The following is a 10,839-nucleotide window of genomic DNA, read 5'->3' as shown; positions in this document are numbered from 1 at the left end:
TGCGGGTTTAACCGCATCTTCTCCGAAACTTCTTTTTATGTCCCAACCTGCCTAGGATAGACGCTGATCATCAGGACAGCACCTCGGCATGGCATCTCTGCCGTCAATTCTGCTCAACAACCGTCAAAATGGTATTATGAATCCTCAATTCTCAGGTTATGGTAATAATAACCAGCGCGGACAATTCTCACCCTTCATTTAGGTGTTCATACTTGGCGTCAATTTCAATGATGGCAAGCTCGTCAAGGTAAGAATACCAAGGCAGGCACCATTTATGCGCTTCTCGAAAGGAGGCCAGTAGCGCTGACAATGCCCGGAATCGCGGCCACAGAAAGCTCTCGAATCATTCTATGCTCTAGGATCAACGACATCCTCCCGCATCATGGCCAAATACTCGATCCACAAGCTCGCCAAAGTCGGATCCCTTAGCCCCCGAACAGTTACGTCCCTGACAGCCGAACTATCGCAAATGACGATTGAAACCGACGCAAGGCGGATAGTACAAGACAATATCAGAAGATTAAAAGACATTGGGTCATATCGCGGTCGACGGCATGCCATGGGCCTGCCGGTGCGTGGTCAGCGAACACGCACGCAGACGGCCACGGCCAACAAACTCAATAGAGTCGATCGCAGGTCCTAAGTCTTCTGCAGCCCGTAACGGACTTTTCCAGCTATATTTGAACATTTGGGCTTCGAATATCTACGACTATTGAGACATAAGGCGATCTCAGGACAAGGCGGACGCCACACCTGCATGCAGCATCAAATCAACATCAACGTCCCTACGCAGTAGGCACTTTTTGGAGGAAAGTCGAGACTGAAATCAGGGTCCGCATCCATGAAAGACATGATCTGTTGTACAAGAGTGTGTATAGAATAATTTGTATGACTATGTGAGTAAAATAGACAGCATCGAGGTCTGATTTCAAAAACTACACAACCCCCTCGTATGTACAATAAACGATCTTCTACCGCGTAAGTCAACAATATGTTAGTCAAGATGATCTTCCATGAAGGGCGCGTTTCTTCATTCACGCAGAAACGGCGGCGACTTGGTGCCACAGGGGAAGAACGTTGCGACCAACGATCCAAGCGGCATCACGGCCACTGACGCCGACCCTCGACAAGGCAGCAATCAGGTCAGGATACTTGGTAACGTCTTGAAATGCCTTGGGCACAGAGTCGATGCCACCAAAGTTGAGAAATGCTATCCTTGACGTTGGGAGGATGCGAGTAGATGCTGTAAGCAGAGCTGTGGCAAAATAAACGCGGGTGCTTTAGATCCCGCCCAATCTGCTCGACCACCCAAGACAACAGACAAAGTGTATTCAATTCTTACTCATTAGCTCTACATTCGTCGTGCATATACTAGTGTTGCTTTGGTGCAACTGACTTCACATGTGCCAGTGCGGTTCATGTCATGAATTAGCTTGCGTCTCCGTAGTATCCGGCACGAGCTTTATTTGCGAGCTGGTCGAGTCGCAGGCCTCGCCTCCTTTACTGCCTAGCCGGGACTCTTGTCGGCATTGTGCGATGGCAAGATATTCTTGGTTGCCATGGTCAGGCAGGTGGGATGAAAGTCAAGGAGAAGCCGATTTAAAGAACAAGGGTACCCAACCAAGGGCTTGTTCTGGCGGCGACACTGATGAAGGCAAAACAAACACACAAAGAAATGGGGTAGCTGAATCAGTGAAAGCACGAACGAGGAGCACCGGCAGGGTTTGCAAGACGAGGGTCTCGTGATGGAATACTTTTGACTGGCGGTACGCGTAATACACGAAGGGCAGGGACAAGAGGTATACTTGACCATAAGGAAAGCCACAAAAAAATATTAATAGTATTTTCTACTGATCTTACACTTGTAACTTTTAATTTAGAACAATCATGTTCGTAAAAAAAAAAAAAAAAAAACGACTGGTCTACTTCTTATTTGAGAACAGCTGAGTGAAAGTCGAACCGCCATGTCCTGAATGATGGTCGATGCCGATTACAATTAGCGCCAAGTACATTTGGATCAAGGGCATGAATGTTCCAGTGTGAAAACATAATGGCTCTGTACATTCCAGGGCCAGCAGTACAGGGAACAAGGAAAACGGCCAGTGTCTATTATTGTACGGCTATTCAGTCAGCTCGTCTATTAGTGCATGTAGTTGCTTGCCATGGCACATCCGCCGTGCCATCACGGTGAATCCCAATGCGCGGCGTCTCTTACGTCACACAAGAAGAGCAGCAGGCTCCTTTATGGAATGGACCGGCTGAATTCCCTTTACGCGCCTGGGTGCTCAAGTTCCTTTTCAACCTCAAACCACCCTGTAGTTACCTATGTACTTGTGTCTTGGGGGCACATGTCTAAGGAGCACAGAGAAACGAGAGCGTCAGCGCTGGTTGAGGGACGGCAAGGCACGCGGAGTGTCTCGAGTGCTCGGTTACAGAGCGCCTAGGTACTTGGGTTCTTCTTGGATGCACCAAATGGCCCATACAGAACCTGGTGATGATGATATAGCATTGATTGTCCAAGAGTTTTATCAACTCGCCAGGTCCGTGGTCCGTGTCCGTGCTACCCGGGCCGTTCGCGCCCTACCCGCAAAGATGCCCAAAAACGAAGCGATTGCCAATCGATTCGCCCGTCCGGTCTTGTGATTGACATCTGGAGGTTGTGAACATGTCGCACTGCACTTCGGTGTGTGGTCGCGGCCCATGCCAAGCACCCCGACCGTTGAATCTGTTTGCATGTCACCTCGCCAGCCTTGGAAGCTGGGGTACTGAAGTATATTAGTAGTACCAGACTTACTTTACCTGGCCCTGTCGGCACTTCAACGGCGGGCGCCAAAGTCACCGCCAGTTCCATGTCGCCCGGTTCATCTCAAGACTGGACTGGACCCCTGGCCAGCGGCTGGTCGACTGGCAAACTGGTCACCTCGGGGCCCAACTTGAGGGAATACGAGCATGCATGTGTAAATGTCTGGTGCGCTCCGTAGTAGTACAGCGTGCGTCTGGCAGCTCAGTAGGTAGTGCACACGCAACATTTCAACGTTCCAATGTTCGACAATTGACGGCACACACGCAGGTGTGGGCCTTCGTCAACTGGCCGTGAACAATGACCAGCCCAGCCCCTGAGGCATCTGGTGCCTAGTGGCCAACGACGGGGTCTGGGGTCCAGCGACAAAGCTAGCCGCAGCTGAGCAGCTCCAGATGTCCTATTAGCTGGTCACTCAGTGGCATTCACACTCGGGTCCGGCGCTGCCATGTGGACTCCAGCCTTCTCTAGCTCTCTTCATCATCTCCATCTGCAATCTCCAACTCCTCCGTGCACTCTTCACTCCTATCCACATTCTGCAGACGCTCTTTGTAACCTCTGTCCTTAACTTGCGCCGGTTGGACTGCTGTATGCGTGCTTTAACTCATTTTGAACCCCGTTCTTTATCTTCAAAGTCGCCTTTCTTCCTTGGAGCTTGCTTCATTACCGCCCGACCTCGACGCCGCCTTACCACCGCAAGCTTGCCCAGAGCCGACCAGCCGACGACGTCAACGTGTCCAACCCGAACCTCGGTAGCCCTGAATTCTGTGTGCTCTGCCTCGCCAGTATCTTGATCTGAGCAGAGCATCCTTGAAATACCATCGACGTTCGATCGAATAGGCAGAGTTGGCCATTGCCTTTACGCTATCCTCCCCCTTTGTGGCTTTTCTTGCACCTGGTGTTCCGTTGTGTGTGCGGCCCAGCCGAGTACAAGAAAAATGCCGGGCTTCGCAGACTCGTTCTGGTCGAGCGATTATGCCGCAGGTATGTCGAGCAGGATTCCGAATAAATGTCAAGGGGTCAGAAGTCTCGTTGCGACTTGCATTGCCCAAAGATCTAACGTGTAAACCATAGGACTCGGCGTCTTGTTTGGCAAGCTCCAGCAAGGTGTAATGGAGAATCGCCAGATCCTCACAATAGCCCGTTTGCGCGCCGAAGCTGAAGAGACTTACGGCCAGCGTCTCTCGGATATCACGCCATCTGCAGACAAAGTCAATGGTGGTTTCTCAAGAGATGACGGTGCCACCGTACGAAAGGTGAGTTTTTTCCTTCTTGATATTGTCTTGCATTCACGGTCCAGGAAACCCACCTCCATGTTCCGACCGGCTACTTACAGCAGTCTTTTACTATATAGGCCTATGATGGAATGCGAGCAGAGATGCAAGACGCCGCACGGAGTCATCAACGAATCGCCCAGAATATCCGAGACTTGGTTGTAAATCCATTCTCCCGCTGGTGTGATGCCCACGAAGCCCGTGTACAGGATTCGCAAGACGAACTACAGAGCCGTGTCAAGGCGCATGACCGCCAAGCCGATGCGGTTCGCAAGTTGCGATCAAACTACTTCAATAAGTGCCGGCTGGTCGAGGATCTAGAGGAGGAGAACAAGCTTGGCTTTCAAGACCCTGAAACCAGCCCGAAGCCGAACCAGCCGAACATTCCCGAGATTAAAGTCCAGCCTCTGAAAGAGGAGGAGGATCCCGATGACGAAGAATTGTACGAAATCGGCGACGATGTTTATCAACCCGAGCAGCTGAAAAAGATCCTCTCACACATGCTTTCCACCATCAAGATGGGCGAGACCAAGGTTCCCATTCTTGGCACATACTTGAATACATCAGCCGGTTCTGACATTGTCGAGTATCTTCAACGCAGCATGGGCATTTCGAGTGTGAGCTACGCCGAGCGAATTGGCCAGGATCTCATTACAAACGGCTTCTTGCGCCTTATCGGTAATGTTGGCAGCACATTTGCCAACAGCTCCAAGATGTTCTACCAATGGCGACCAAAGGCATTCAAGTACGCCGGATTGCCTGAGAAAAAGTTGAATAGAACCTTTTCACTCCCCGTCACGGGGTCCGATGGAGGGTCAGACTCGCCCGTTGTTGGAACAGTCAGTGAGTATCTGGCCAACTGGAATGTACTCGGGAATAGGGATCCAAATGAGACACCCTCCATGCGTCTGCAACGCGAGGCTCGAGAAGCCGATGACAAGTACAAAGCTGGTGTTCGCAAGCTTGACGAATTGCGCTGTGGACTCGAGGAAGCCATTTTCCTCCATCTGAAGTTCCTCGAACGGTGTGAGCTCGACCGACTTAAGGCTATCAAGACGGTCATCCTCGATTTCTCCGGGGCCATTGGTAATGTCATTCCTAGCTTACAGTCGACCGTGGACAAAATGGTCCTGTTCCAAGAGACGGTACAGCCTGCCGGTGATCTACGTTATTTGTTGGAGAATTATCGCACCGGAAGCTTTGCCCCGAGAGTCGTGGTGTATGAGAACTACTACAACAGGGTTGACGAGCAGACATTTGGTGTTGACCTTGAGGCTCGTGCAAGAGCTGACAAGAAGCGCGTGCCCGTCATTGTGACAACGATCTTGACCTATCTGGATCATCATTACCCAGACCTGGAAGGGGATGAGGCTCGCCGAGGAGTCTGGCTGGTTGATGTGCCTCTCGCACAAATTCATAAGCTTCGGGCCAAGGTCAATAATGGCAAGGCCATCTCGCCAGACATTTTTGATGAGTTCGATGTCCCTACTGTAGCAGGACTCCTGAAGCTGTATCTATTGGAACTCCCTGGTAAGCTTTTTCTTCACAATCTTCCCCAAACAAGAGACCTTGGCCCCATCTCCCTTCCTTTTGTGCGGTGACCACTAACATTGCGATTTCAGATTCACTAGTTAGCGCCCATGTCTACGAAATTATCCGCACGATTTATACAACGCCCACGGCAGATGGTTCGGAAGCATCCCGCGTTGCCGTTCTCCAGCAGACACTGTCACAGCTGCGCCTGACCAACATTGCGACTCTCGATGCTTGCATGAATCATTTTACTCGCCTTATTGACCTGACGTCTGCGGATGAAGAATATGTTGCATCGTTGGCTGCGTCGTTAGCCCCGTGCATTCTCAGGCCGCGAACCGAAACCTCGCTTACGCTTGAAGAGAAGCATGCATCTCGACTGGTACGGGACCTATTTGCGCACAAAGACGCAATTTTCAGTGCACTTAAGCGCATGTCCACATTGAGTCATTCCGCATCTGCGGCTGGCAGTCGACCTCGGGCTGTGAGCACTGATGAGAGTAATAGAAAAGCTCTCATGGAGGAACGTAATCGTGCTCTGGTAGAAAAGGCGACGGCCTCGCGAAGTCGAGCAACCAGTCCGGCACCAGGACCCCGTGGCCATCGCCGCGATAGGAGCAGTGGGGGACCGGACACTCGGTTCCCCATCCAGACCAGCCCGACAACGGACCGGAATCGTGTCAGCTTGGGCGGCATTGAGGGCCGGTTAAAGAGATCCTCCTTGGATGTGCCTGCGCTCGACGGCGCAGCACCTCCTGATGGAGCAAACGGATCGCCCCAGGGGAAAAGTACCGACAGTGATGGCAGCGACAAGCGTGATAGCGGTAGCCGCGTCGGAACCAAGTTCATTGGTGGGAAGAGAGTGCCGGGGACCCCTCCCCAAGAGAGCACACCCTCGAGGGGAGTAACACTAGAGGACAAACCCATGGATGATTAGTAATCCGGCCATGGAAAGATACCCCTTTGTGTGTTTGTTGATGGAGGTTTCAACAGAGCCGATTAGTTGGATGTTTTGGGAATTTTTTTTTGTTCTTTTCTTCCCTTCTTTTCAGCCAGATATAGCAGGGGAAAAGGACATGTATGAGGAAGATGAGCGTCGAGTACGTATGTAGGCACTTGCTGGTTGGGTTATCATGGCTGCCACGTCACTCTTCTTTCTTTTGTACTATTGCATAGTATCGACACGCTGCGTACGGGTCTTATGGAGCTATGAGATATGGTCAAGTTGAGTTGTGTATTGTATCCGCGCTGTAGCGTTGCGTAAGTTGCTGGAAGGAGTCTATAAAATAACCGGTACATATTATGACCCCTGGCCTTGTTGGCCAATTATTTCCCGGGTGCATTGCAAATCCATCGCTCACCTTGCTGCCGCATGTGAATGCAACAGCGGCGGGGTACATTACTCAACGCTTGCCGACAACACGAATAAAGCAAAGAGTGTTGGTGCGCATTTTCAATTTCCCACGTGTATGAATGCCATGCTAATCTGCTCATGCCGAGACGGAGAAAACCTAAACGAAAACTCACAGCCTCTAGCACAGCTAACTCAAGTCCTCAATCTCAGCCATCTTCTTCTTCTTGACAGTCTTTTTCTTCTTCTTCGGCAAGACGACATCGTCCCCCGTGGCGCCGGCGCCGCTACCCGCCACAGTCGTATCCGCCATTGAAGCAGTCTCTGCCATCGAAGACGTTCCCACACCCTGAGGCCCTTGGCCAGGTGTCTGATCTGGTTCCTGGGCCGGATTGGCCTTCTTCTTCTTCTTTTTCTTGGGCTTCACTTCCCCGTCGGGGCCGAGAGTCCCCTCTGCCGTCTTTTTCACCGTCCTCTTCTTTTTGACGATGGTACCCTGGACGTCGACCCCGTGGGCGACTTGGATACGCTCGTTGGCGCGTTGCATTTCCAGTCGCAGTCTTTCCACTTCCTTGATGGCTTGCTGCATCTCTGCTTCTTCGCGTTGCTTCCGCTCGTAGTCGAATCCGTTGGCCGGAGCGCCCTCGAGACTGAAAGAGCCAATGTGGCTTGAATCCACTTGCAGCAGAGAATGTTTGGCTTTCTTGCTCTTCGCCTTTGTGGGGTTATCAGAGTTGTTTCCAGAGTCGTGTTGCCGGGTGCTACCGCCATCGCTGCCCTCGAGAGTCTCGTCGCTAGCAATGACAATCTTTTGCCGTGGCTTAGCCTGCGGCCTGGGCCCTGTGTGGGCGGCGGGAGTCGCCATATTGTCACGATCAAGTTGAATAATGGGTATAGAGTCAATATCGAGATCTGGTCCGTTGCTGGTCTGGAGGATATTGTGTATCGGGGTGGATTCTCGAGGTATCTCGTCGCTGGGTAGGTAGTATGGATCGTCCTTGTTGCGCTCAAGGCGCTCTGCTTTGCGCCGTGCGATGATATCGGCATCGAGATAGCTCTCTTCACTCGGCTGCTGATATGACCCTATCGTTTCATCGATCGGATCTGCGAGTCTGCTTATTGCGGGAGCCGAGGATGAAATGGCAGTGGGGGCCGGCCGTTGGTTGTAGTAGACTTCGAACTCATCTGACTCTTCGGTGTCGAGAGCCACGAGATCTGCAGTAGACAGCAGATTGGTCAGGTTGGAGTGAATGGGTTCATCGAGGTCCAATCCTTCGGCCATTGGTACATTGCGCTGTGCTCCTTGAGCAACAGAATTGAGTTCTGAACCCTTAAACAACGATGGGATTGCCTGGGTAAGAAGGAGAGGAGAGTCCTGAAAAGCCTCGTCCGTTGATGCAGGTTGCCCTGAAACAGCTTCAGCAGTAAGTTTTAACAACTCTACAAACTCAACTGCTCGCTCCTGTACCTCAAGATTTGGATGCAATGCCAACGGCTCCGCCACGTGCAGGATTCTAGCAATGAGGAGTGATATCCGTGATTTCCACTCAGCAGTCCACGGCCGTGTTTCGTCACCTGCAATGGTGGCAAAAATCTTGGCAACCGCAAGAAGTGACGTAGCGCAAACTTCAGGCCTTGCAGCACGAGGTATGAGTTGCAGTAAACTGTTCAATGTTCCATCAGGATCTTGCAGCAGAATGGCATATTCTCCCAGGAGCCAAGCAACTGAACTCAAGACTCCAGATGTGACCTTGTGGCCAGTGGGAGTGTCCGCGTTAAGTTGAGCTACGATGGTAAAGCCAGCGCTCACTGCAGTAGATCTCATAGCTCGAACTTTAACTGCGACGTTTCGCAACTCATCCCCTATTCTCCCTGAGACATCCGCCGGGGATAGTGAAGATAAGGGAATACTCTCCGAGTCGAGCTGTCTTGGGACAGGTGCCATGCGAACGAGCTGTGTCAATACGTCGATATACCAGTCAAAATCCAAGACATTAGAGTAGTTGTCCTTTGAACACATAAACAGTATTCTTCTAATAATGTCGATCATGTAATCTTCAGGCAGTGGTGGTGCTTGTTTTTCAACTTTTGTAGGCTCAGTGATTACCACCTGAGCTTCATCGTTATAGTCCGGGCTGGAACCAAATGAGGGAATTCCTGGTCGACTTCTCTCCTTTGTTGGAGCCGAAGATTTCAGTTGCTTCATCAACCGGCTAACAACCGGTATCAAGTTGTCACTAGTAACGATGCCTTGAACCAAGTCCAGTGCTTGTATTCTAATGGTGATGTCTGTACTGTCGAGACAATCCAGAATGACGTCGTCCTGTTCCGCCACTAGGTGTGGGTGCGTGACAACAATCTTGTTGAATGCCAGCAATGCCACGTATTTGACTACCAAAGGTTATCATGTTAGTAAAGTGCTGGGCGATATTTGTTTGCAAATCAGAGCTCAAACTCACGATTTGGATCACCATTAATCATAACCATCCCTCGCAGCTTGTTGACGCAAAGTGTTGCAATCTCATCCGTATCTGCAGTGTCATCTGTGCTTCCAAGGATACCGCCTTGAATGATTCCGTTTATGCACTCGTACAGCAGAGACATGGCAGGTGTCGTCGCTATTATATTTGTCAAGGGTGGCAACAACTTTCGAACAAGTCGGGGTTCGAGAGGTGTCAGAGTAGCAAACTAGCGAAAGGATAAGCATGTCAAAGACAAAGTCCAATATTGTGCGTCTAAACATACCAGCTTGATGAGCTTGATGGCCATCCAGTTATTTCCTCCATCAACAAGGAGCTCAAACAATCGGGGGGCAAGCGGGAGAAAGTCGTGGGGTCTCCGCCACCCCAACTCGCACACCACATTCACGATGGCCGCCGTTACGCTTGGGTCCTCATTAGGGTCCAATAATCGTTCCTTGATTTTGGGCCATGCCGCTCTCAAAGCTTCTGGATACACAAGTGCCAACCGATATAGCGTTACCAGCGTCTTCTTTCTGATATTAGAATGGCTGTGCCCTAGCCGAGGGAGGAGATCTGGGAGAGTCGAGAGGGCCAGGGATGGCGTAATGACGTGCGGAAGTGTAGCGATAGGGAGAGAAATAACTGTTTGAGTAGACGAGCCGATGTCCTATGCCATATGAGCCCAGGTCAGTCGTTATTCACATGGGCTGTTGGCTGCGAGCTAGCAGCTTTGCAAAATGGAGAGTTTTGTTTTGGGGGAGATCTACTTTTTTCAACAAGTTGGTGGCCAGCATGAGAACCTCGGTATCCGGTCGAAAGCTCTGCACTGCACCCAAATATCCCACTCGCTTCTGGTGGTATTTGGGGGATGACATGACCTCCAGAACATGGAATGACGCCCAAGACATGTCATAGCCCAGCATCTCGAGGTAGACGAGCTTTAGAAGAGCTGTTGCTTTGACATCTAGCCAAGAGAAAGTAATATCATCAGCATACGTCACCCATGATATATCATGAATCGATGTCTGAAACAAATAACCTACCCATATCCGGGCTGCGAACTTCGGCCCGGCAATCTTTGAGGTTCTTTTGGATGAAGTCTTTGCCGCCCCCCTTGTTGGTTCGAAGGCCCCGAATGAGGTCGTAAAGCGATTTTTCGAACCTGCACAGCTCCGGTCAGCTTCCGGCTTAACATGTTGCCTCTTTCCACGCGGTGTGAGGGACGGAACTCCGTCGGGGTTGGTAGATTCGCCATACATTGTCGCGAGCTCGAATTGCCCGCGCCTGGGGCGACGGGAGCTTCGTTGTGGATGCGATGCTTTGTATAATGCCCTAAGCCGTGGTTAGATCCGTCGCGGAGTAGTCGACCTATTCATGATGCGTCGGCGGCCGGTGTTGTCCTTGTTGAAGTGGGTAGAT

General features: G+C 51.1%; 3 protein-coding genes across 3 annotated transcripts; 2 read left to right on the top strand and 1 right to left on the bottom strand.

The window, feature by feature from the left end:
- The first annotated feature begins 55 nt into the window (after nucleotides 1-55).
- J3458_012823 (uncharacterized protein) lies at nucleotides 56-1,255 on the top strand. The gene is made up of 3 exons (XM_066120140.1): nucleotides 56-131; nucleotides 203-247; nucleotides 332-1,255. Exons 1-3 carry the CDS (start codon nucleotides 129-131, stop codon nucleotides 641-643), a joined length of 360 nt encoding a protein of 119 aa, XP_065974775.1. The 5' UTR covers nucleotides 56-128; the 3' UTR covers nucleotides 644-1,255.
- Nucleotides 1,256-4,155: 2,900 nt separating this feature from the next.
- On the bottom strand, nucleotides 4,156-10,679 carry APL5 (AP-3 complex subunit delta; the record flags this gene model as incomplete). Its single annotated transcript, XM_066120139.1, has 6 exons — nucleotides 4,156-9,349; nucleotides 9,418-9,646; nucleotides 9,704-10,087; nucleotides 10,188-10,384; nucleotides 10,464-10,582; nucleotides 10,645-10,679. 6 exons carry the CDS (start codon nucleotides 10,677-10,679, stop codon nucleotides 7,149-7,151), a joined length of 3,165 nt encoding a protein of 1,054 aa, XP_065974774.1. The 3' UTR covers nucleotides 4,156-7,148.
- On the top strand, nucleotides 4,179-6,544 carry rga8 (Rho-GTPase-activating protein 8; the record flags this gene model as incomplete). The annotated part of the gene is made up of 2 exons (XM_007810571.2): nucleotides 4,179-5,604; nucleotides 5,697-6,544. The coding sequence occupies 2 exons, from the start codon at nucleotides 4,179-4,181 to the stop codon at nucleotides 6,542-6,544; spliced, it is 2,274 nt and encodes a 757-aa protein (XP_007808762.2).
- Nucleotides 10,680-10,839: the final 160 nt, after the last annotated feature.

This window comes from Metarhizium acridum (genome assembly GCF_019434415.1).
Source record: "Metarhizium acridum strain ARSEF 324 chromosome Unknown scaffold_272, whole genome shotgun sequence".
Classification (NCBI taxonomy): domain Eukaryota; kingdom Fungi; phylum Ascomycota; class Sordariomycetes; order Hypocreales; family Clavicipitaceae; genus Metarhizium; species Metarhizium acridum.
This window is presented reverse-complemented; position numbering and strand designations above follow the sequence as displayed.

Bases quoted from the DNA above. Each gene is read 5' to 3' on its own strand.
- J3458_012823 (XM_066120140.1), top strand. The intron at 248-331 runs GTAAGAATACCA...TCGCGGCCACAG, and splicing joins ATGATGGCAAGCTCGTCAAG to AAAGCTCTCGAATCATTCTA.